The sequence below is a fragment of the Arachis hypogaea genome, chromosome 7 (genome assembly GCF_003086295.3).
Source record: "Arachis hypogaea cultivar Tifrunner chromosome 7, arahy.Tifrunner.gnm2.J5K5, whole genome shotgun sequence".
Classification (NCBI taxonomy): domain Eukaryota; kingdom Viridiplantae; phylum Streptophyta; class Magnoliopsida; order Fabales; family Fabaceae; genus Arachis; species Arachis hypogaea.
The window spans coordinates 2848902-2874164 of NC_092042.1; the positions used below are offsets into that span (position 1 = coordinate 2848902).

The 25263-nt window shown below is 34.8% G+C and overlaps 2 protein-coding genes, 1 long non-coding RNA gene and 2 pseudogenes across 6 annotated transcripts; 1 reads left to right on the top strand and 4 right to left on the bottom strand.

The window, feature by feature from the left end:
• Positions 1-272: 272 nt before the first annotated feature.
• Positions 273-2025, bottom strand: LOC112703909 (heat shock 70 kDa protein 16-like; annotated as a pseudogene).
• On the bottom strand, positions 1554-5726 carry LOC112703910 (heat shock 70 kDa protein 16-like; annotated as a pseudogene).
• Positions 5727-5731: 5 nt separating this feature from the next.
• Positions 5732-8706, top strand: LOC112701965 (serine/threonine-protein phosphatase 7 long form homolog). The gene is made up of 4 exons (XM_025752795.2): positions 5732-5939; positions 6534-7258; positions 7363-7444; positions 7520-8706. Exons 1-4 carry the CDS (start codon positions 5877-5879, stop codon positions 8420-8422), a joined length of 1773 nt encoding a protein of 590 aa, XP_025608580.1. The 5' UTR covers positions 5732-5876; the 3' UTR covers positions 8423-8706.
• A 909-nt stretch (positions 8707-9615) lies between these two features.
• On the bottom strand, positions 9616-13133 carry LOC112701967 (uncharacterized). Its single transcript, XR_011863586.1, has 2 exons — positions 12286-13133; positions 9616-9814 (listed from the first exon to the last, which is right to left on the bottom strand). It is a non-coding gene; the product is annotated as an uncharacterized lncRNA (long non-coding RNA).
• A 7949-nt stretch (positions 13134-21082) lies between these two features.
• LOC112701969 (1-acyl-sn-glycerol-3-phosphate acyltransferase) lies at positions 21083-24614 on the bottom strand. Of its 4 annotated transcripts, XM_025752799.3 has the most exons (7): positions 24289-24589; positions 23370-23737; positions 23039-23072; positions 22923-22948; positions 22603-22701; positions 22435-22527; positions 21083-21799 (listed from the first exon to the last, which is right to left on the bottom strand). In XM_025752799.3, the coding sequence occupies exons 2-7, from the start codon at positions 23688-23690 to the stop codon at positions 21563-21565; spliced, it is 810 nt and encodes a 269-aa protein (XP_025608584.1). In that variant the 5' UTR covers positions 23691-23737; positions 24289-24589; the 3' UTR covers positions 21083-21562. The 4 variants fall into 4 exon arrangements, with proteins under 4 accessions (XP_025608584.1, XP_025608583.1, XP_072055067.1 ...); XM_025752798.2 differs by having other exon boundaries at positions 22923-23072; positions 24289-24614; XM_072198966.1 differs by having other exon boundaries at positions 22435-22701.
• Between the last annotated feature and the right edge of the window lie 649 nt (positions 24615-25263).

Sequence of the window (25263 nt, forward strand, 5' to 3'; positions counted from 1 at the left end):
GATTAAAAAATAAAAATAAAAAACTAGGTTCAAGTGAATGATCATTGAGTAACTGATACCTTCCATTCCCAATAAATAGATAATCAAAGGTTTAGGGTTGGTTCAACTTTATATCAAGTAGTAAGAGGTGAAGCTACCAAATTAACATGATTATATGTATGGACAAATCTTATACGAAAATTGGGAAGACCTTAATATACGTTTCTATAAGAACCAGCAAGTACACAGTGCATAAAGTATATGCCAAAAAAAGTGGATGAAGGCTCGGGAAATAAAACGAAAAACAAATAAATGATTGGGCATTTTTCTTACTATTAACTTCATTTTAACAATTTTTTCAAAAATACAAAGATTTGCATCCTTCACATGTTACCTATGTCTATCTGAAATAATCTACATTTATGAGAATTGTTCATGGAGATTAGAAGTGTTTTGCTTGTTGTCACTCTTGTCAAATGGAACTTAAGTACCTTTGGATCCCAATATCCGCTGACACACACTGAAAACAACAAAGCCATAACATTCAACTCTTTAGATAAAATCAAGGGATAACAAATAAAAAAGGTGTACACTTCTGCAAAGGAAAATGGATAGGGAAGATCATACAATTGCAACTCCTCTGCCTTGCTCTTTATATCACTTGACCAAAATACTGGATCAGAGGTCTTAGGCAAGGTATCTTGTTGCTGCATCTGTTCTCTTAGCCACTGTTCTGCTTTATTGCACTCATTGATGATCTGAAACAAGAAAGTAGTAATCACTTGAAACTTGATGTTAAAGGAAGAACCCCAATACTTCTGCAACTATTGTTATTGTACCTGTTCTTTATGATCAGGTGGAAGAGAATCTGCAGACATGCAGTACTCAACAATGTAACTTGACAAATCTCTTGTAGCTTCCACTCTGGCTGCTTCATCTTTGTGCCAATTCTCAACTGGATTAGCAAGCTACATGAAGATGAAGAATGTTAACAAGTATGGAGTGAGAAACATGGAGGTCCTGGAAGCGAAAAATAACCTGTCTTAGATCTTCCAGTATAGCAGAATAAGCACGTATGGTTTCATCGTCACCGTCACCGTAAAGCGACTCTTCACTCTCTTGCAGGCTTCTAGATATGCCATCCCTCCTCCTTGGTTGCAAAGCTCCGATATGTGTTGAAAAGCTATTCAACAAACAGAGATAAATTTGTGCCAATCAACAAAGAAATCGAGCGCCTTTGTCCTAAAAATTTGTGGCTGTATAAACAAAGTACATGAATCACAGAAAAATCCACTTGCATCTTCTCAGAAAAAAAAAATACAGACACAAACAATGGAGACAGAGACAGTTGTGTTCCTAATTTTAGCGGATAGAAAATTAGGCAAATTTTTTCCCAAGACGGATATTTTGCCTTTGTCACTTTCTCCAAACATGTTTGTCTTTCAATGTGTTTGTATTTCTGTCCTAGCACAGCTACCAAACAGGACCTAAGATACCAAACAGGACCTAAGATATAAGACACTTACCTTAGTCCTCGTTTCATAGATGTATGACCCCAAGGCATTCCTCTTATCTTTGGTTAGCTCCATTCTAGTGTCCTGCTGCGCCAATCGGATTTCTTTTTCTTCAGCTTCTGATATCTTGGCCTTGTACTCACTAGTACATGAAACTTGTTAGCGTTATCTTTTCCCGCACCACCAGCCTGTAAAAAAGCATGATAGTAACATTTTCATTCACTCAAATCACCAACATCAATCATATCTGCAATCAAAACAATCTCCACAATATAAAAATGTACAGATCCAATGTCATAGATCATGAAAACAAATTTCAACAGACATTTTACAAAATTCAATGGCAGAAATGATTGGATAATCGATTTTAGCTATAAAAATTTTATCTTCAAGGTAAGATTGCAAGCAATATCTAACAACTAATATCTTCGGTGTGTGTGAGAGAGAGAGATATGGAGAGGAATAATACTTCATGTCTATGCTCTGAGTTTCTGTAATGATCGGCTGTCCCAGAAATGTGTTCAACATCCATTGCTTCGGAATCTGAACGATGATTAGCTGTTGTAACTGAATTATCCAAGACTCTCGATCAACTAAAGACATTAAATTACTTTTAAAAAAGAAAAAGAAAAGAACAAAGGTTAATATGCATGGCAATCTCTCAGAAAATTAATAGTGTGAAGTAGGGAGGTAAACAATGAGTGTTCTTACTTACTCTAGCTGATTTGATACTGACAATTCCATGCAAGTTGAGTTGAACTCCAACTTTAACTCGTGCCGTACTAATATGAAGGGATACATGGAAAGGACCAATCTGAAATTAGACATTACTATATAAGAATCGCTCAGTACCAAACAGAAAAGCTAAGAAGATCATGTCATAAGGATATACTTGATGCTATTCATGGAAACATACACGCGCACGCGCACACACAAATAGCAAAAAAACACTTTCAAATCAAAAGAGGGTTGTAGAGAAGACATACTGTGAATCTGCTAATTTTAGGAGATATCCTAGGCAGTATGTCACGGTAAATTTTAAAAGGTTAGATTTAACAATGTTTGTATAATTTTCTGAAGTGTTTGAGAATACTCTAGATGGTTTCGGAACGTTCTACAATGTCCTAGAAGGTCCCGGCATACTCTAGAAGGTTCTAGAAGACTCTGGAAGGTCATAGAGTATTCTAGAAGAGTGTGGATGTATATAGGAGTATAAAGAGTAGTATGGAAAAATCTAGAAGTATTTAGAAAATTGTGGTATGATGGATATTTGTAATGAAGATTCTAGATGATTAATCTAGACCGATTTAATCCTAACCATCCATTGAGGAGGTGGATGGCTATAAATAGGAGGTGAGAGTTAGTGTGAGTTGTGTGTAAATCATTTGTAACAAATACTTTCTTCCACCAAAGTTTCATTTCTCTTGTGTTCTTAGCTTTCTTGCTAAGTATTTGAGGGTTAGGGTGACAATTTGGTATCAGAGCAAGGTTTGAGAGGGAGCACACGTCGCTTGTGGGTATGACTTCTAGTATCACCATGGAGCATGTTGAGTCTCAAAGGGGAAGAAATGCTATTCCTTCTCAATGGGGAGGCAAGAAGGTCCGTTCTTCAAGTGAGCCTAGAGGTAAGGACTCTAAATTCTTAGAAGAGAGAGTTTCTGTGTTGGAGAATGTTCTATCTTCTATAGATGAACGTTTTCAAAGGATAGAACATGATAAGGAAACCCTCGAGACTCACGTGTTAGGAGAACTAGATGCTTTCAAAGAAAGCATGCTCCAAATCGAAGAGAAGCTTGAGAATTCCTTAAAGCTATTTGAGGAAGTTCGAGTTTGGTTCGAGAAGGCAAATTCTCAAGCTTGAGAATTCCTTAAAGCTATTTTTTTGCCTCCTCGAAAACTCGAACTTCCCCAAATAGCTTTAAGGAACTCTCAAGCTTCTCTTCGATTTGGAGCATGCTTTCTTTGAAAGCATCTAGTTCTTCTAACACGTGAGCCTCGAGGGTTTCCTTATCATGTTCTATCCTTTGAAAAGGCTCTTCCATAGAGGATAGAACATTCTGCAACACAGAAACTCTCTCTTCTAAGAAGTTAGAGTCCTTACCTCTAGACTCACTTGAAAAACGGACCTTCTTGCCTCCCCATTGAGAAGGAATAACATTCCTTCCCCTTTAAGACTCAACATACTCCATGGTGATACTAGAAGCCATACCCACAAGCGACTTGTGCTCCCTCTTGAATCTTGCTCTAATACCAAATTGTCACGGCCTTGGACACACTCCAACACTACTGTACCAGCATTCGGACTTACTCAACCTCTTGAGCTAAGACCAAGTCAGCCTAACCCTCAAATACTTAGCAAGAAAGTTAAGAACACAAGAGAAAAGAAGCTTTGGTGAAAGAACACTTTATTGCCCAAGTGTTTGTTACAAATGATTTACACACAACTCACACTAACTCTCATCTCCTATTTGTAGCCATCCCCTTCCTCAATGGATGGTTAGGATTAAATCTAATCAACGGTCTAGATTAATCATCTAGAACCTTCATTACAAATATCCATCATACCACAATTTTCTAAATACTTCTAATTTTTCCATACTACTCTTTATACTCCTATATACATCCACACTCTTCTAGAATATTCCTTGACCTTCTAGAACGTTTTATACAAACATTATTAAATCTAATCTTTTAAATTTTACCGTGACAGATAGTTCACTTGGATTAGCATAGAATGCTTCCAAACGTAGCAAGTTACTGAAACAAAACGTAAGGGTTTTAACACTTGGAATAGGTTGGCCTTTAGGGAAAATCACATCCTTTGGTTATGCAGAAATTGGACCTTCCTCTGATGATGAAATTCCAATTGAAAAAAGGCATAGAATCCTGGACCTGAAACAAGCATGAAAATTTTACATTCATTTAATTTCATAGAGAATGATACAAGATATCAAGCAATAATAACAAAAAAAAAGTCCAAATTAGACTAATAAAGCTAGGTAACCACTTGAACTCAGCTCATTTGTTATTTCCACTGTATTGTTTGCATTTTGCAACATACTAACCTTGTATTCCTTGAAATGCAAAGCAGGACTCAGCATTGCACACTGAAGAGCACAACCTCGAGCTACACACTCGCTAGCATTCAGCGTTCGGCCGGCTTCTCTTTTGAACAGAGAAGTTAATAATCTAGTTATAGCTGGAATCCTCGAACCAGAGCCAACTAGCTCAACAGAATGAATCTTTTCTACACTCAAGCCTGCATCAGCTAATGCTTTGTTGCAAGGAACACAAATTCTCTCCAATAGTCCTGATGCCAAATTCCCGAATTCTTCCATCTTGATAAGCCCCTTAACATCCTTTTCATCCATCAAGCACTCAATGTTCAGAGGAGCATCTGAATTTGCACTCAAAACCTTCAATTTCTCGCATGGTGACCGCAGCCTGATACAAGCCCTGGCATTAGAATATACATCAATGCTGTATTGTTCCCTAAATTTCACTGCAAAATAACTAAACAGAACCTTGTCGAAGTCTCGGCCACCTAAGCTCCAGTCGAAAACATGCGAAAGCATCTTCATTTTCCCATCCTGAAATGCTGCAATAGAGACCTGGGTATCACAATGACCAACATCAACAAATGCAACATAAATTGGGGCTGCAATGGAAAAATCCGTATTGTAAATTCCATAACCAATACCAGTTGCAGTACAACCATGAATCAATCTCAAAGGCTTCAACCCAACAATCGCTGCTACATTTAGATAGGCCCGTCTCTGCAAGTCAGAGAAGTATGAAGGAACCCCTATAACACAACCCTAAACAGAGATCCCCAAATTTTTCAGCTATAATCTTGAAGTGAGCAAAAAGCATTGCTAATATCTGAAGCAGTGTAAATCTATGATTCTCCTTCAAGTATTTCAAGTGAATCATAACACCAACATCCGGGCCTTCAGAAGTTTCAACAGCAATCCTTTTGAACATCAGGGTCCGAAAATTTCCTCCCTATCAATCTATTCACTTGAGACACTCTGGATTTGGGGTGCATCATAGCAGAAGCAGCACCCCCTAACACGCACCCTGCGTGTTGAGCATCCGTCGCCACGTGGACAACATGCACCCTGCGTGTTGAGCATCCGTCGCCACGTGGCAACACGCACCCTGCGTGTTCCCAACGGCACAACGAGCTGGTGCCTTGCCTTTAAAGGAGAGGAGGGCAGGGAGCTTAAACATAGTGGAGCTCATTCTCCATATGCAGTGGTGAGAGTGAGAGTGAGAGTGAGAGTGAGAGCGAGGGTGAGTAGCGTGGAGGAAGAGGCTCTGGTCTGGTTGAAGAAGATAAGTGTTAGTGACTAGTGAGAGGAAGGAGTGTGTTTAGCAATTATGGTTCGTGATTATGCTAATCCAGCAGAGCATGTTACTAATTATTTGAGACAGCCTAATGTGGTAAGTTTAAAATCTTTGTTAATTTAATCTTTACTATTTAGAATGTATTATATTTAGTGTGGTTAGTTGAGTTGATGTTATTATTAGTAGTAAGTTAAATAATTTTCTGTGATAATATTAACAATTTTAATCATCTTAATTACTATCGTTTGCATATTATTATTAGTAGTAAGTTAAATAATTTTCTGTGATATTATTATTAGAAATAAGTTAAATAATTTTAATTACTTCCGTTATGATATTTTTATATTTTTTTATATTAAAAATTATTTTTCTTCAACTCAGTAAGTAACATAATTTATAATGTAATTGTTAAAATTAATAAATAATATAAATGAAAATGATTTTTTGGTCTTTTTGTAATTTTGTGTTACTTTCTTTTATGTTATAATATTTATATTTTGTACTAGTTGTTAGTTATTAATATTAATAAATATAGAAAATAAAAAATGTAATTTTTAGAGTTTTATATAATTATTTTGAATTTCTGTCTTAATTTTTTGTAATTTTATTGTAATTTATATTATATTTTATGAAAATAATTGAGTTTAAATTTTGGATGACTATGAAATTGTTTTTTATTTTTTGTACCAGGCTAACAGGAATCTGCTGCCCCGTAAGCTTGATCCGCCAGAATTGTGGCACCCGGCGGTTGATCAGGCTTTACGAACAACGGGATTCTACCATGTATCGAGAGTGGGACAGATCAGAGGGCATTCCGCCTTACTATCTGCTCTTGTAGAAAGATGGAGGCCGGAGACTCATACTTTCGTATTGCCAGTCGGCGAGGTTACAGTAACCCAGGAGGACGTGTTACACATATTTGGCCTACCGATTGAGGGAGAGGTTGTGACTGGTTGGACCGATAGTAGTCAGGACTTCTTGGTCAACCACAGCATGGCGATTTTTGGCAGCGAACCCGTTGTGAGTAGTTCATCTAAAAGTTACATAAAGCTAGCCTGGGTTCGCCATATCAGAGATACACAGCCTCTAGATACTTCGGAGTCTGTTCAACGATACGTTAGGTGTCATATCTTCTGTCTGCTAGGAACCACCCTTTTCGCGGATAAGTCAACAACATATGCCCACGCGAAGTACCTACCACTGCTTCAAAACTTTGAGCATATCAGCACTTACAGTTGGGGGTCAGCAACTCTCGCACATCTTTATAGGTCACTGTGTCGTGCATCGCGGTATGATTGCAAAGAGATGGATGGTCCGCTTGATTTGTTGTTCGTTTGGGCGTGGGAACGAATGCCCTTTCTTGCCCCCATTCCAAGACAGCAGCTTGCACTCGCTGATATACCGGTTGCACGCAGGTAACACCGTATAGTACATAATTTATTGGAGTTTGACTTGTATTTTATTTATATTTTACTGACAAAATGTAATTTAAACTCTGTTATGACGTTGTGTATTGCAGGTGGAGTCATCATCCACGAACCAGGGCGTGGATATCGAAGAGCGTGGCGTCTATAAGGCATGACATAGACTTCAAGGAAGATGTCAGTATCGGTATTAATTTACAAGAATAATTTACGGAATTAATAATCTTACTTAGCCCATGCAACATTTTGCAGTTTGTCTGGCGGCCATACCTCGGCATCATCATCCCGGCCGAACTACATCACCACCTTGATGTGTGTGACACGGTAGGGCCATTGATTTCATTCGAATGTGTCGAATGGCATCCTGTGGACCGAGTGGTTCGTCAGTACGGGTATGCACAGTCTCCCCCTCTGCCGGCACAGGCCATCCCTCTTGACCATCATTGTTACACTCTTCGGGGAGTACAGTGCCATGATTGGAGCACCATACTCAATGAATGGATTCAACAGTGGGGGAACCGCCGCAACAGTCGGTTGCGAGATAGGAATCTGCAACCAATCGTTGACTTTATCCCGTCTGCCGAGTACCGTAGTTGGTACGGTGGATTATTCTGGATGTACCTGAGGTTGTCGAAGTTGATTCAGCAGCCACCCTATTATCCACCCCAGCAGCCATCCCATTTTCCACCCCAACAGCCGCCCCAGCAGCCATATGCAGTGTTTCAGTCATTTCCTTATCATCGCCCGCTTCTACCTCAACCATCACAGCAGTCGCCGCAGCCACCCCATTATCCACCCCAACAGCCACCCCATTTTCCACCCCAACAGCCACCCCAGCAGCCATATGCAGTGTTTCAGCCATTTCCTTATCATCGCCCGCTTCTACCTCAGCCATCACAGCAGTTGCCGCAGTCACACCGAGCATCAGTGGACAGATCGGCTCGTCAGAGCCATCGTACCCCCACACCCGATAGTCGAGCGAGTGGTTCCATCGATCCGCATGTTGGGATCAATACAGGACGTATGAATGTAATAGCAGCAGCTCCAAGCGGTCTGGACTTGAATGCGCCGACACAGCAGGAGGTTGTTGCTGAGTATATCCCTGGTCCTTCCGCTCCAGCAAAAGCAGGTGGGTCAGGTCCAGTCGAGGGATAGACAGTTGGTCATCAGTACAACCTACGGACAGATGTCCGTCCATTGAACAGGTTTATTTCGTCAAGTGTTAACAAGATAGTAAACAAAACGATAAGATTTTTTAAGAAAAAGCCGTGAGTTGATTAGTCGAACTTAGTCTATTTACAGTTTGTTTTAGTTGCACTCATCTTCAATTTAGTCGAACTTAGTCTATTTAATCTTTGTATTAGTTGTATGCGGCTTCAGTCGACTCAAACTAAATATCATTTAATCTCTAACTAAATATCATTTAATCTCTGTATTAGTTGCAATCATCTTTAGTTGATTCAAACGTAGTATTATTTAATCTTTGTATTAGTTGTAATTAACATTCAATAAGCAAACTTAGAAATACATAAACTTGAAAATACATTAACTTAAAAATACATAAACTTGAAAATTCAGAATCCAACCACAACGAACAATTGACCTCTATAACTGAAAATAATCTCTGTGAACCACCATTGTCACCAACCCCACTAGGTCCAACATGTTGCAGATATCTACTACGACTATAACCATACCTGTGGATCACAAATTTCCCATGAATCCATTTCTTTTAAATAGCGAGTCGACTTGGGACGACCTTTTGACGTTCGTCTCAAGGCAGGATTCGCAACCATCATCAGTCACAGGTAATTAGGCCATGTCTCCGTGTCGCCCAATTGGACAAACTCAATTCTGTAAACCTTACGAATCTCCGATATCTCGTACACATCACCCACATACACCTGCCAATCGAGGTGCTGGTTAGCGCAGCACGCAATAACATGGCGACATGGAAGTCGCTCCACCTGAAAACGCCCCCAGTTGCATCTCTATCCCGCAAGATCAACTACTAACACTCATCTGCTTGGAATTTTGCGCACCTAAAACACTTCGTTTGTTCTATCAAACCGATGCACAACTATGTTTTCTGCACACTGCATATTTGCCTTTATCCGCTGAGTGGCAAACTCAGAGTAAGTAAATCCAGGGCGCTTGCACTGATAAGCCTTGTAACGACCCAACTTCCAATACGTTATGATCGTACCAAAAGTAAGGCATTACTAACCTGTTCTCCTTATTAACTATTTAATATTGAGTCTTTAGTTCGATATCGCATTTCAAATTTTAAGAAAATACAAAAAAAATTTGTTTTCATTAATTAAAATCATATATCAAAGATCACCAAGTAATAATAATCACATAATTATTAATAATAATAAATAGTATACAAAAGAATTCAAATGAAACTCAGATACAACTCCTATCCCTCTGTATAAAATAAAATTTTAATCAACAAAGGCGAAAGAACTTTATGAAAACAACTTAACTCATAAATAAGTCTAATAATCGTCCGCGGCTTCAAACTGAGTCTCCGGACCTGTGTAACTGAAAGAGTGAAAAATTTATAGGGTGAGAACAAACCACACGTTCTCAGTAGGGAATGGAAATGCCGTAAAAGTGATGAAATAAAATGCAAATAATTAACTTTACTCAAAAAAACTATTTTTTATCGAATTCCTGAAAATACTTTTAGTTTTACTTTAGATGATTAATTAGTTTTCTTTAAGTTTCTAAACTCAAAACAAGCTTTAATCACAAAATTAGTCATATTAACCATCTCTCAGCCACAAAATCATTTCTCAACCACAACATTTCACCTCAATACATCCGTCAACTAATAGCACAAGTAAGAGATCCAAACCAACACACAAACAAGTCAAACAACACAATCACAGAGAAGTAATACAAGCAAACACAACCAAATGCAAATGCACAAACAATATGATGCATGTCTGTCCTAAGCAGGCCATGAGCTCACGTGTCGATTTACACCCTGCAGCCCGACATTACCTAAGAACAAGTCCCAAATATGGTTTCCCTTTGTGTCCTTAGTACATATGTGTCGGTGGTAAGAATACCACTCCTTTGTGACTACCGGCAGTCAGCGCAAAGCTCGACCCCATAATATACGCACAAGGGGAAACAATGATCCTCAATTCGTGGGGTTTCCCTGAGATCAACACACAAACAAAACAGAGATCCTCAATTCGTGGGTTTTCCCGAGATCAATACACAACAAAACAGAGATCTTCAGTTCGTGGGTTTCCCCGAGATCAACATACAATAAAACAGAGATGCTTAGTTTGTGGGTTTCCCCGAGATAAATACACAACAAAACAGAGATCCTCAGTTCGTGGGTTATCCCGAATCAACAAAACAAACGACGATCCTCATTTCGTGGATTTCCCCAAGATCAAAGATTATCAACGGTTCATGAGTTATTCCCGTAATCAATTATTATCAATTCGTGGGTTTTTCCTATATTAACCATTACTTAAAACCAAATCCTCTTTCCATTCTTTAAACTTCCCTTAACTTTCTTAGACATTGTTTCCCAAAAACCTCAACCACCAAATCATTTCATAATCTCTACCCTTGAAATTTTGAATCAAATATGTTTCAAGCACTTTGGTCTACCCTTAATACTTTTAAAAGGATACTCACTTTTTAATTTCATAAACAATTCTTTTTCTTAAATAAATTAAAATCGAAACATAATTCTTTTCTATATAAATCGAATTCAAAATAGTATAATTCTTTTCTTAATAAATTGAACTCAAAATATGATAAATAAAACCCAAAACAAAATCTGTTCTTTTCAATAAATTCAAAGTCACACAGTATAGTTTCCCAAATCCAAGTTTTTATAAATTAACATTTCAAACAAAACCTCGAATTTTATAAAATTTCGGCAACACCTCCCCTAAAACTCGGACTTAACCACCTTTACGGGTTCCCTCTTTCTCAACAATTCACCAGCCATTTTCTCAACAATTATCACAACAGATTCTCAATCAATCAGAAATTTAACAATTCGCAATAATTAATAATTCAATCATAATCCGCAATTCCCACATAATCCACCAATCCAACTTCAATTTGATCAATTCATAAATTATTTTAACCAAAGGACTAACAGTTTTTCAGTTTCCAAATACCCAAAACACATTATCACCTAACTTTACCAAAATCTTAGCAATATTGACAGCAAAACACACAAAGTATGTATTATTCACAAAATCCCACTTCTCTTACAACCAACTACTATATTCACCCAAAAATTCAGCTCCATATAGTTTCCAATTACCACAAGTTATCCTTATACTTTTTAGAGTTACGGTTATTATCTTTAAATTCAGATTTCATAAAAAGGTCAATTTAATAATCAAACTTTAATCTTTTAACAGTTCTCAAACTTAATTCTAATTAATCATAAATCAACATTAACAACTACCAAAACCAATTCTAACCAGTCACAAGTCAATTTCACAGCCATTCTGATACATCAGATAACTAAAAACAACAACAAACTTATTCTCAATAATCAGAATACAGCCATAACTCAACCAATTCAACATAATCTCATAAAATCAGAATTTTCAACAATTCCATCAAAATCAGAAAACCACTATCGGTCACAGCCTCAAACCAAAATTGATCTCAACAGTTAATCACTCACAACAACAAAACCAGTCATAATCACAGCCATAACCCAAAGTCAATTCATCAATTATCAAAACAACAGTTCTTCAATAATTAACTCATCATATTTCAATTTAATAAACAATATCAAATTAATCACCATTCATAGCCACAATTCAACCAATTTAATAAATAACACAAAATTAATCGTGATTTCATCACATTCAATTATATTCAAAATCACCCACAATCTCAATTTCTTCAATTTTCATCAATTAATCAAACAAGACATTTATAAAATTATTCGCAGTTAGTAACTAAACTTCAATGGCATTCATAATTTAAAGCGATTAATTTTAAAATAAATCTCCTACCTCAGTATCGAAATTGCAGAGTTTAAACGCGACAACCCAGTATTCCGAATCCACCACCAGCAGCGGCAGGTTTGGCATCTCCGATCGACGGCAGCGGTCCTCTGTCAGATTCCAGAAACCAGAAGCAGAGGCGGAACGGCGTCTTCTTCCCTTGATTCTCACGACGCTACTCTTCTCTGTACACACAGTAGCAGCGGCTTCCTCTGCTGGCAGCTCGGACGGTGGACTCCACCCACGGCGACGGCGATGTTCTCCTCCACAAACCCTGGCAACAGCGGCGATGGAAAGGCAGCGCTGCTTCCTCTTCTTAGCACACAGCGGTAAGGTTCCCTTCATTGATGGCTTGGACGGCGGCAACAACGCACGGCGACGACGACGGCCACGACGACGTTCACGGCACGACCGCGCCGGGAACGGTCCCCCTCCCTCTCCCGTCGCGTTCTGTCTCTTCTCTCTGCGATAAGCCCACACATCACGACGATGACGGCGGCGCTCCTCGCGACTCTATGGACGGCGATGGGCTTGAACGGTGGCGCAGGTAGGATACAGCGGCGGTGGCTCAGCAGCGACTTCGCGGGCTTCCTCTCTCTTCGCGAACGGCGGTAACAACAACGTGGAGCTTCGACGGTGAGGCGTGGCGGCGGGGCGGCAGCTCTTCCCTCCAGTTCAACGACGACGCGACGGCAGCTCAATCCCTACCGGCGATGCGCCTCCCTCTCTCGGTCTCATTCTCTCTGTTTCCCGGTTCGTGTATGCTGCTGGGTTTGGGGAAGGGGTTTCGGTGGCTTGGTTAAGGGTTCGAGGGTTAGGTTTTTCAATTTGGGAATTAAGGTTTGTGAGATTGATTTGGGGATTAAGGTTAAAAATTAAGAATTTTATAAAAAAAAATAGATATTAATAAATATTTTGATAAAATTAGATGATAGAATGATTTTAAAATTAAATATATTTTATTAAAAATATTATTTATTAATATATTGTTAAATTTAATTAATTATTTTTAATTTAAATTATTAAATAAATATATTAATTATATTTTATAAAATATAATTTAAATTTAATATTAATATTTTAAATTAAATTATATAATTTTTTATTATTTTTTTATTATTAACAAATTAATTTTAATTTATAAAATAACTAATTATAATAAAAATTATACATAAATATTAATTGACATAAATCTACAATATTTATAAATATTAATCTAATCATTTTTAATAAATTAATTTCTAAGAGTTTAAATTTATAATATAATTCATTCATAATAAAATTTATTTAAATTAAATTATACAATTTTTTTATTTTTTAATTATCAAAATTATAATTTTAATTATACCAAATATTTAATGATATAAAAATTCTAATTAATTTAAACTTCAATTTATGAAACTCTATTTAATTATCCTCAACAAAATAATTTTCTTAAAATAAAATTTTGAACAATTATAATAAATTGTAAATAACTCATTATTTAATTTTCTGAAAATTTGGGTTGTTACAAGTCTCAGTACTTTTTCGCATAAATAGCTCGTTCAACTAATAATATGTTGCTCGGACGAGCGCCAAGATAAGCAGATTTCGGGCACCCTTCAACACTGAATTAATGCACTCGACAAGGTTTGTCGTCATGTGACCCTATTGATGTCCCTCGTTGAATCCCAATACCAACTGAGGTAGTTCGATGTTGTCGCACCAACATGCATATGCCTCACCTCGTTCTTGCAACCTCTTATAGTTGACGTTGTACTCTTCCACCGTTCTTGAATACCCAATGTTGACCACAAATTTTTGCAAATACGGGACCTTGAACTCCCTTAAGAAGTTGCTACCAATGTGCCGAATACAAAACATTCACCATGCTTTCGGAGGTTTTCAATCACTTTCGCTACGATTTACTGCTGCCTGGATTAACTCATGACGATCGGAGATTATACCCACGCCGTCTCTTCTTACAACATGCCTTCGTAAATTACTAAGAAAAAGTGTCACGCATCAGTGGTCTTACCCTCTATGATGGCAAAAGCAATCGGCACAATGTTCTGATTCCCGTCTTGCGCAACTGCAACCAAAAGGCAACTTTATATTTACCGTATAGGTGGGTGTCGTCAACTTGAACTAGCGGCTTGCAATATTTGAAGGCTCTAATACATGGATTGAAACTCCAGAATATCCAATGAAGTATTCTAACACCCGCCACCTCTTCACTCCCGTTATACATGGGTCGTGTTTCTATTTGGACTTGCGAATCAGGCATCTTTTGAATCATTGCGGAGAACCACATACAATGGCAAAGCTCCGTAAGATTCTTCCCATCCACCGAAAATTTTCGCTATCGACTTCTGCTTCACCAACAAAGTCTTTCGGTAACTAATAGTGTAGTTGAATCTTGCCTAGACTTTTACAATTATAGATTTCACCTTTATGGATGGGTCGAATTCAACCAATGGCTTCATAGGCTCAGCAATTGTGTTCGAGTCCAACTTGGAGTGATCTTGTGAGATTGTTCCCATGGAACACGTGTGCCTCTCATTATATCTCTGAATCTCCCAGCGAGCTTTCTTCTGTATCAAGCTGGCTCGAACAAGCCAATCGTACCCACGTCCATAACTCTTGCATTTTGTATAGAACGTCCATGGCTCAAATTCGTAAACAACGTAATCGACTCCTCTGGAGATAATATAACTCCGAATTGTCGCAACGACTAATTTTCTAGAATCGTATTCCATTCCGATCCTCAACTCCCCGTCCTTAGGGTCAACAACAACTATAACAAGAATAATTTGTTGCCCATCGATCCGTCAAAACAAAATTAATGAAACATACTAACCACTGCTCACGTACCTATGTTCGTATATTCGGAAAACTCCGATGCATGCATGGCGTCAAGATCCAAACTACACATAAAAGGTGGAACATCCATCGGTTGACTAACAGCTTCATCTCCCCCATCGTCACCAGCTTCATACGTAGCTTTAAACTCCTCGTTGCTATCATTGTTCATTCCTTCGCACGCTTCAATTCTGTCATCTTGCACATTTGGGTCATGTTAAACTTCATCCATAGTTAAATGTTTAAACTCAACATACAAGTCAATCTTTAGATGTTGCACCTGAATTTGCTGGTGAATATGAATCATCCGTGAATACTTGTTTCGTCAACGATCGGCATAACCTCAAACTGTATCAGGTCACCAAATATGACAACCGGACTATGATAGAGAATGTTGCTCATCCTCTTTAAAATATCACGCTCTATGCTTTGACAAAGCCTGTGCTATAATTTTGCGAATGTTATAATACATGGAACCACAAACAAAAATGTACTCTCACAAGCAAAGCTCACGCCATCATATGTATTGCGTATAACATTACCGTCGTGGTAAACCACTATATTTGCAGTGCCCTCCATGACACCAATAGTAGAGAAAATACCTCTCTCGCAATGTAAAAAAATAGTAATGAGCTCTGATTTTTATAGACAAAGGACTTAACTCAACATATTTAAATATATATTTTATATATTTAAAATTAAAATAAACATGTTTAATACAATATGTTAATATGTATTGTTTACATATATTATTTACATGTATATAAAATATAATATTTGATGTCATGTATTGTTTAAATATGTTGAATATATTTTATTTAATGTATTATTAAAACTTATATTGAATATATATTAAAGTAAGTATGTTGTGTATTTCAAATAGAATCGAAAATTTTAATATATTTAAATATATTTATAGCAATTTACTTAAATAAAATGGATGGGAGAAATTTTTACTCAAATGCACCGATTGAGAAATTTACCTAAATAAAATGGATAGGAGAAATCTTTGCTCTTTTTTATTCTTCGGTAATTACTTATTGACTATCCTGATATTTATACTTATCTTCACATAATATTTTATGTACATATTGATTCACATAACATTTTTGAATTTTTTTTAGTTATTTTTAAAGTGTTATTCACTTTTAAGTTTAACTAAAATTAATAATTTAATATAAATTAATAAATTATTTTATTTTATTAATTAAAATTACGATGTCATTGTTATAATTTCTCCGTTCAACTAATTATAATAATACAAAAAAATTATTTTTTTGAAATTTTAAAAAATATGAATGCAATGATCTTTGACTTACATGACTTAGGATTCAAAGATAATTTTTTAAATGCTTATTGATTGGAACTAAAAAAAATATTGTAAAAATATTGCATAAATTTTTACCAGTGTGTATATAGTTTTCTTCCTCATAAACCGTGCCAAGTAACAAAAATTTATGCATACAAATATCTCTTCATAAACCGTGCCTAGTTACAATGGTTTATGATCAAACAACTCTCTTCATAAACGTGGTAACTTACCACAGTTTATGTGTAATCCTTTAAAACGTGGTATGTTACCACAGATTACATAAAACAATAACAGGACACGCAAGTAAAAGAATTTTAATTGTTGCATTTGAGTAAAGATTTCTCCCATCCATTTTATTTAGATAAATTGCCCATATATTTAAGTATATATTTTATATGTAATATTACAAGTATTTAAAATATTTTAATTTTAAACATATATTTAAATATCTTTAAATTTTAGTAATTTGTAATATTATTTGATGTGTTATTTAATATATTATTATTTAAATAATAATTTTAATATGTAAATAATATATATGTAATATTATTTAAATATTTATTTATTTAATGTTAGAGAAATATTGAATATATATATATATATATATATATATATATATATATATATATTAAATGTAGATTATATAATATAATATTTTTTCTGGATGCTACCGTGTGAAAGATAGAACCTATGAATTTCTAAAAGCTACCATTCAATCAAGGCATTTATAAGTGTATTGTGTAAAGTAAATTTTTCAATCTGATATATTTGATAGAATTTACTATTCTGTAATTTAATTTCAATTTGAATCACAATGAAGATGTCTTGATTCTATATTTTTTAAATTCTGAAATAAATCAAAAAACATAATCAATAATAATAAATAAATAAACAAAAAAATTAATTACATATGATAGATGCCCAAGATATTTAACAATCTTATTTGATAAAGAAAATTTTGGTAAATAAACTAATAAATTAAAGACAATTTTATACGGTCGGATTTTATCTTGTATAGTTAATTTTATCAATATTTTTATTTTTTGTAAATATGTTTAGTAGTTTAGTCATTTTATGAGAGATAGTTTCATAATATATTAAATTTGTATGATTAAAAAAAATAAAATACAATTTTATAGTGTTTATTCTTTTAACTAAATGTTTGAATATTAGCTTAATTTATTCATAAATTTGTGCATTATCAAAGAATTTGTATAAAAAATAAATATATTAAATATAAAATTATTTATTTGAGTAAAAGAGTAATAATTATAGACACTCTTAAATATTTTTCCATTTTTTTTCTTTTCTTTTCTTTCCCTTTCTTTCTCTAGTCAAACATCTCACACACACTACGATAGGAAGGATTTCTAAACTACCTCCTAACTAAGGTTGGGTATGGAGCAACCCAATTTGAAGCAAGACATTATTGTGATTATTGCTATCTATAAAGTTGGTCCATATGCTAAAAAACACTAACTTTTATTGCTTGTTGTGACTTGTGAACTCTTCTTCAGTTAATAACTATAAAATAATAAAACCCACTAAAGTCTAAGAGAATATACCCTAATCATAATGGAATAATGCAAAGCTAAATTCACTAAAATTTGATGTATAGAAGTGTATATAATTGTACTCTCTGACTCTCTCTATTTTGTTCCTTTTTTGTACTTTTGGTTCACTATAAAGGGGTTCTTTTTCTTGAGGTCTTTGTACCAAAAGAAAATTGTGTCATGCCTCTTTAATTTATTGTTCAAGGAAATTATAATCTTTGTGATAAGTCCATTTTTTTACGAGGATGCTAAAGGTTTTTCTTTTAAAAAAAATATATTTTAAAGAAAAGAAAATAATTTGATGTAATTAATAATAAATAAAGGCGTGTATTTTTTAATAATATAATAGTCAGAATTTTTATTTAACATTTAAATTTACGATTTAAATTTTATTAGAATTTAATATTTAATATTTTTTACTTTCATATAAATCTTAATTTTTCTATCTTAAGATCAATCTCAAGTAATCTAGAGTTCTATACAAATTAATTACTGATAATTAACTCTCAAATAAACTAATTTATAAGACAATATATACTATTAATGTTACTCACTTTGCTCATTCTTCTTCACAAATGCATAAGTTCAAATCTATTGAAAGATTTGAGGACTTCATTTGTTCTAAAAAATTCTCAAAGAATACAATTTCACAGAATAATACTCTATCTTATTCAACAATTATTTCTATGTTTATTATTTTTTAAAATTATGTGGCATTAGAATAAATCCTTATACTAATTAAGTTGTACACTTAGGTACATAGGTGTTGCCCCACACATACATAGTATCTATCAAACTTGAAAATCTAGTAGGTTTTTCCTCAATGCTGACGTTTGATTAATATCTTATCATGTTTAAAGTTCGAACCAATCACTTTCAATGATTTATTAATCACTACTCATTTTATGTATATACTTGATACCGTATATTCTCCTTTTTCCCATTTTTGTGCTCTTAGCATCCCACGTGTTCCTCACATCATTTTGTTTTGTTTTACAAAACACATCAAAATCAAATACCAAAAAAGATCAATATCATTCACTCCTTTTCTATGGATCCTAATCCATCACCCAAGTTCACAATTCATTTTAATATTTAATTATTTATTATATCTTGTGCATTTAAGGAAATAATAATCAAAGAGTAATTTACATAAATAAAATGAATGAAAGAAATTATTACACAAATATAACATTATGAAAAACTAGATATAAATGCAACAAATCTAATTATATGTAATTTGTGACACCCTAACGCGGAACCTGAATACACGTAATCCGTTACACCCTGTCGCAGATTACGTTGAGAAGCTAAAAACACATAAACTGTTACACCCTGTAGCAATTTATGAATAGATGGGCCCAAAGCGTATTCCTCTACACTCTATAGTGGATTATGAAGAGAGTGAAAGTTTTGGAACATATTCACGAATACAGTACAATAATAACAACCCATGATGCAAAATATACGAAGTTATACAAATATACTCGTCATAAGCAATAAGTCGTACAGATATAATAGCCACCAGGCATTAACACTAACACAAAATAAATTACCACATAAGTCATACAAATATAATAGTCACAAGTCATTAACACTAATAGAGAATAAATAAGTCATAAGTCATACAAATAGGTCAGAACTAACACTAAACTAACACCCAAAAACGTAAATAACTACATGAAAAAATAAAATTAAAAAACTAGAAGTACAAACACTACAAGTCCTACGAACTACCAGTTACGGTGGAGCCTCTTTGGAGGCAAGATCTACACGTGTGCCCAGGCTGTCTGCAAAGCCCGCATCGCTTCGGTCGGTTAGGGTCGGCCTCATCCATGTTGTTCCGGATTCTGGTAGACCTCGGTCGCCCATCACGACAACGCCTCAAGCTAAGATCCGGAGTAACAGTCGGACCATCATAAGGTGGCCAAAGTCTCTCTGGTATTGGCGGCACAAAACCCATCTGGTACACCCTGAATACTTTCTGTATGGTGTAGACTTCGTCGACATAGATAGACCAATCAAGCCGTGACTGGGCACAACATGCAATCGCATGGCAACATGGATAATGGAGAGTTTGAAAGTATCCACAGTCGCATGTACGATCCTGAAGAAAAACTCGATACGTCCCAAGTGAAAAGGTCCCGGTCGGTGCCGTCTCGGCAACTATATACTCAGACTGGTGTCTTTCGAATAGGGTGACAGTGAAGCACCTGGAGTCCTGGAGTCTCTCAAGTTGCGCTCCATCGCCTTCATAAAAGACTGGCAAAATTTGGCACCACTGGCCAACTAAGCCTATGCCATTTGATCACGAATTACAAACAACTCCGCTAGCCGACCATGACTTCACCAAGATAGTAATCGAAAGATTCCGTATACCCTTCCATTCTCTTCATAATCTGCTAGAGGGTGTAGCGGAATACGCTTTGGGCCCATCTGTTCATAAATCGCTACAGGGTGTAGCAGTTTATGTGTTTTTAGCTTCTCAACATAATTCACGACAAGGTATAATGAATTACGTGTATTCAGATTCCGCGTTAGAGTATCGCGAATTATATATCATTGAGTTTGTTGCATTTATGTCTAATTTTTTAGAATATTATATTTACGTAACAGTTTCTTTCATTTATTTTATTTATGTAAATTGTCGATAATCAAACCTATTCCTAACAAATAATAATTGTATCACAAGGCATTTTTTGATGAAATTATGATATTTATTCCCTAAATTTTCATTTGGCTTACCCAGTCCAAGTGGTCTTTTAATGAAATATAATATAAATTTAAATTTTTACATATATTTACTCAGATATGTTACTACATTATAAAAAATAATTAATTTTTAAATTTATTATTTAAAAACTATATAAATACAATAAATTAATTAAATGATAGTATAAACCTATTTACACTATTAGTACATTAAAATTATGATGTCTTAAGTTTTTTTTTATAAAAAAAAAGAATAATTTTAAATTTAGAAAAATAATTTGATTGAAGACATAAATAAAGTGATGGAGCCACTTGATTTTAAAAACAAATATTCATTCTGTGATGAATTAGGCCTGAAATAAAAATAAAAAATAAGAGAAAACCATGATAAATACACTCATAAGGGAGATGAATCTTGTATTGCATGATTTGAACATATGGAATCTGGTTGAACAAGCGTTATACAATATACAAGAATCAACACATTGACCAAATTGCTCAAAAACATTTAATTAATTTACATGTGAAGATGAATCCTAAGATTAAGGATTTCTATCTAAGCTTATTGTAAAAGATATTATAACTATATATTATAACTTCTTATAATTTAGAGGAACACACTCATGCTTTTATGAAAAGAGGTACCTCACCTAAGAATTTATGCGAGAAATATTTGTATGTTCTTACATAATATTTAATGCGTGCTCTAGTAACATTTACACTCGCTTATTCTAAATACTTTGTTTAACTCTAAACTATTTTAGACGAAAAATAAGTGAGTGTAAATATTACTAGAGCGCGCAATAAATCTTCTTTAGAAACATGCAATCATTTCTAGATTTGGTGTGGACTATGACTATGAACCTTTTTAGGCCAAAGGCCTCTGAGTCTCAGGAAGTTGTGCAGCATACAAGTCATGAACCATTTTGACATAGTCATCGATCTTCTCGGCCTTCCAATTTTCGGTGCTTATCGGAGGAAGATACTTGACGGCGAGAGGTGTCGGTCGGACATGTAAACTGCCTTTCCTCCACGCCTGATGAGTACCGGTGAGGACCATCGGAACGATAGGAAGGCGCGTTTGTAGGGCCAAATGGACAAAACCCTACAAAAGATTTCAAGGAAAAATGAGTCTGAACTCTGAAGAACAAGTACATAACCACAAAGGTGGAAACTCAAGTGCAGTCAACTTCACGTGAAGTTTATAACTGAAAGCCGTTAGATGATTTGACTGATTTGACTAAATTTTCATCTAACGACTATTAGCTATCAACTTCACGTGAAGTCGACTGCACCTGAGTTTTCACCAACCACAAATCATTGCAGCATCAAATTGTCCAAATCATTGTTTATCAAAATTCAGCAATAGATGATAACCTTCTCATGAATCAACTTCTAGATGAGAAAACAACATTTTAAGATTGACAAACTCTATAATATATTGAAGTCTCTTTCTTGAGAATAAATTATGTAAGACTATACCTTCTAGTGCATAAAAGGACAACATGGTAATCATAATCATAATCATAATCTTCATCCAACTCATTGATAGCAACTACTACAATACCATAATCTATATCCCTATCTGAAGAAAAATTGATTTTTTAAGTTGACATACCAAGTCAAGTTTAAGAAGAACAAACCTCCAAGTAAATAGAGGCCAAAAGTAGCACCAAAATTGGCTATTAGAATGAAAAGAAAGTGAGGTTAGAGCAGTTAGTTATTTAGTTAGTTAGTTACTTTTTTGAAAGGAAGTAGTCGTCCATTCTTCGACCTGGTACCCTCCGGAAAGATTATTAGGGACAGATTGTTTCTTACAACTGCACGAGCCGCCTGAAAATCGCAACGATTCGAAATTGAAACCTTATATAAATGTGGGGAAAATGATGCAGGGTAAATAATACTTACCTCATTCATGGACTCAATAGCTGAGGTTGGATTGGATCGGTCTATTCGAAGATGATTGGCCAAAACATAAAGTTGCCCAAATAGAGGATACCATACTATCTGCATATATTTTCTGAAACTTTGAATGCAATTTTTTTAATAGAAAACTTAATTTAGATGACAATAGTTTCATTTTTCAAATACTGCGTAGTGTCTTAATGCACATCTGATTTCACAAATTCTAAGTGATGCACTGCAAGATGCCACTTATCTTAGCTATTTTCGACCATGCATTCATCGATCCGAAGGAACATTCTTGAACCTCAAGCATCAAAACATACCTCTTTCTTGGCAATACCAACAGTGCCTGTAGGAGTCAACCACATTATAAGAAAAATGTCAATTGGGGAAGCATGGTTACTGATATAAATCGCCCTTTCGTTATTGTACTCAGCACCTTCAATCTTTATAGGATTACCAAGAATCCACATCTGCAACCAAAATCTGAAATATCAGTCATATTTTCCACATCTATTACTAGTAATTCGACTAATCCGACAAGAAACTGTTGTTGCCTCTCCTAGCATGGGGGTTTTTATTCGTCCCTAGGACTCGAAACAAGACTACTAGGAAGGCAACAAGTTTTCTTACGACTCGACCAACCCAATATTGGTGCAAAATTATGAACAAACATAACTATGCTACTTCAAAATATATATTATAAGAATCAATCAACAAAATGAACAACATAGAAATTTTTAGCAGCTATGCACAACATTGAAACTTACCAGCATTCTACCAGTGACATGGCCATAAATATTGCCTTGCCGAATCCTCTCGTAAGGCCATGGTATAAGCACAACCATGATCAATGCCCATATGAATGTTGTGACCATCATAGACACAAAACATGTCACAATCCTGATCCAAGAAATGATTGACGAAACCCACCCGTTGTCATCCATATATACATCCTTCTTAAGCCAGAGTTCCGGTTTTTCTTTAACCAAAATTTTTGGAGCTTCTTCCACTCTTAGACCAGAGCTTGTATCTAAGAAGCTCTCCAACCTTCTATTCCTCAAAAGGGCACCACCACCACTACTTTCCATCACAAAAAAAAAAAATCTCTGAAAATTTTGGTACTAATTGAATCCACCTGAACAGGGCAAAAACAGAACAATTCAGAAAATAGTTTCTCTTCAAAAATTCAATTTCAGTGTGCTGGTTGGAGAAACCATGCACTTCACATAGAACACACTTCATTGGCTACAATCTATTATTCTATTACCAAACATCCTTTGACTTGAAAGTTCCTGAATATTCCACAAGTCTTCGGAAAAAACCATAAAATAATTTGATAAAAAAAAAAAAAAGCTCAATGCGAAGACTCTGTGAATTAAAAGTAAACCAAAAACATACTCTAAGGAACCGATATAGTTCTGTTCCTTTATCATGAAACTGAATGGATATAAGTTAAAACCAAAAGCATAAAATTTCCCATCAGTTCCGGGAAAATAATAAACTTCAAAAGACTCAAACTTTACCATGACCATGAAAAATGAACAAATGGGGTGTCTTTATTTTTCTCTATTATGTCACCAACACATTGTTTTTCAGATTTTATTTTTTTTCATTTTCTCAGTTGCCAAACACATTCAATAAGAACATTGATAAGAGTAAGAGGCACCAAACAAAACCCATTCTCACCAAGTAAATAAATAAGTTCACTTCCTTCTCTCTAATCCCAAAAGCTGCAGCAGAGAGAAAAGCTCAGAAGGGAAAACATGAAGCAAAGCCAGCACAAGCCATTCTCTTTCAATTCAAAGTGTTTGTTGTGAACAGAAAAAGTGTGTCAAGAAAATAAAACGTATAGTATAACGCTATCAAGGAAACTGAAATTTGTGTGTGTCTCATAACTGAGATGAGATGATGAATCACTATATATAGTATATCTAATTTATTTATAAATATATATTGTTGAAGGAATGGAACAAAACAAAGCAAACATACACAACTCATCAGTCATCACGAGCCTTAAAAGTTGAAACGCTTGGCTTCTGATTTTCGGTCACTTTTTTTTATTAATTAATTAATTATCAATTCGTTATATTTAATTTTTTTATTGTATTATTTTGTGTGTAAGTTTGTTTAATGCAATGTGGGGTTTGTGTTGGATTGGGACTGGATCATTGGATTGTACTAGAAACTAAGATGAGATGAGATTTGTGTTATTGTTTTTGACTTGTTTTTGTTATGAGAATTTGGTTTTTGTTTTTGAGCCACATGCACTTGGACTACATCAATTGAAAATTGAACATCATGTGTCAATTCTTCTTTGTTTACTTTTGTGTTTCGCTTTCCAACTCATTTGACAATTTATTATTGGTTTGTTGTTCTAGTTTTGTAAAATTTTTAATTATGTTTTTATATTTATTTTTAATTAGATTCATGTACTATTTTTTTTTTAATTAGGTCTTTTTCAATAGTAATTAGTTTAATTCATAAGGACTCAACTAAAAAAAATATTAGTGCAATGGCCAAAATAAAAAAAAAATGTAAAAACTCAATTAAAATAGAAAAAATTGGTCCAAGAACTTAATTGAAAAGAAAAAAAAGTACAACAACCTAATTAAAAATTTTGCAAAACTATAGAATCAATAGAGTAATTAAACTTTTATTATT

Excerpts from the sequence above, each read along its gene's own strand:
- LOC112701965 (XM_025752795.2), top strand. The coding sequence starts at position 5,877 with ATGGTTCGTGATTATGCTAATCCAGCAGAGCATGTTACTAATTATTTG. Across the intron at positions 5,940-6,533 it reads ATTTGAGACAGCCTAATGTG|GCTAACAGGAATCTGCTGCC; the intron begins GTAAGTTTAAAA and ends TTTTTGTACCAG. Across the intron at positions 7,259-7,362 it reads GATATACCGGTTGCACGCAG|GTGGAGTCATCATCCACGAA; the intron begins GTAACACCGTAT and ends TGTGTATTGCAG.
- LOC112701969 (XM_072198965.1), bottom strand. The coding sequence starts at position 23,690 with ATGGAAAGTAGTGGTGGTGGTGCCCTTTTGAGGAATAGAAGGTTGGAG. Across the intron at positions 23,073-23,369 it reads ATGTCACTGGTAGAATGCTG|ATGTGGATTCTTGGTAATCC; the intron begins GTAAGTTTCAAT and ends TTTTGGTTGCAG. Across the intron at positions 22,702-22,922 it reads TTGGTATTGCCAAGAAAGAG|ATAGTATGGTATCCTCTATT; the intron begins GTATGTTTTGAT and ends AAATATATGCAG.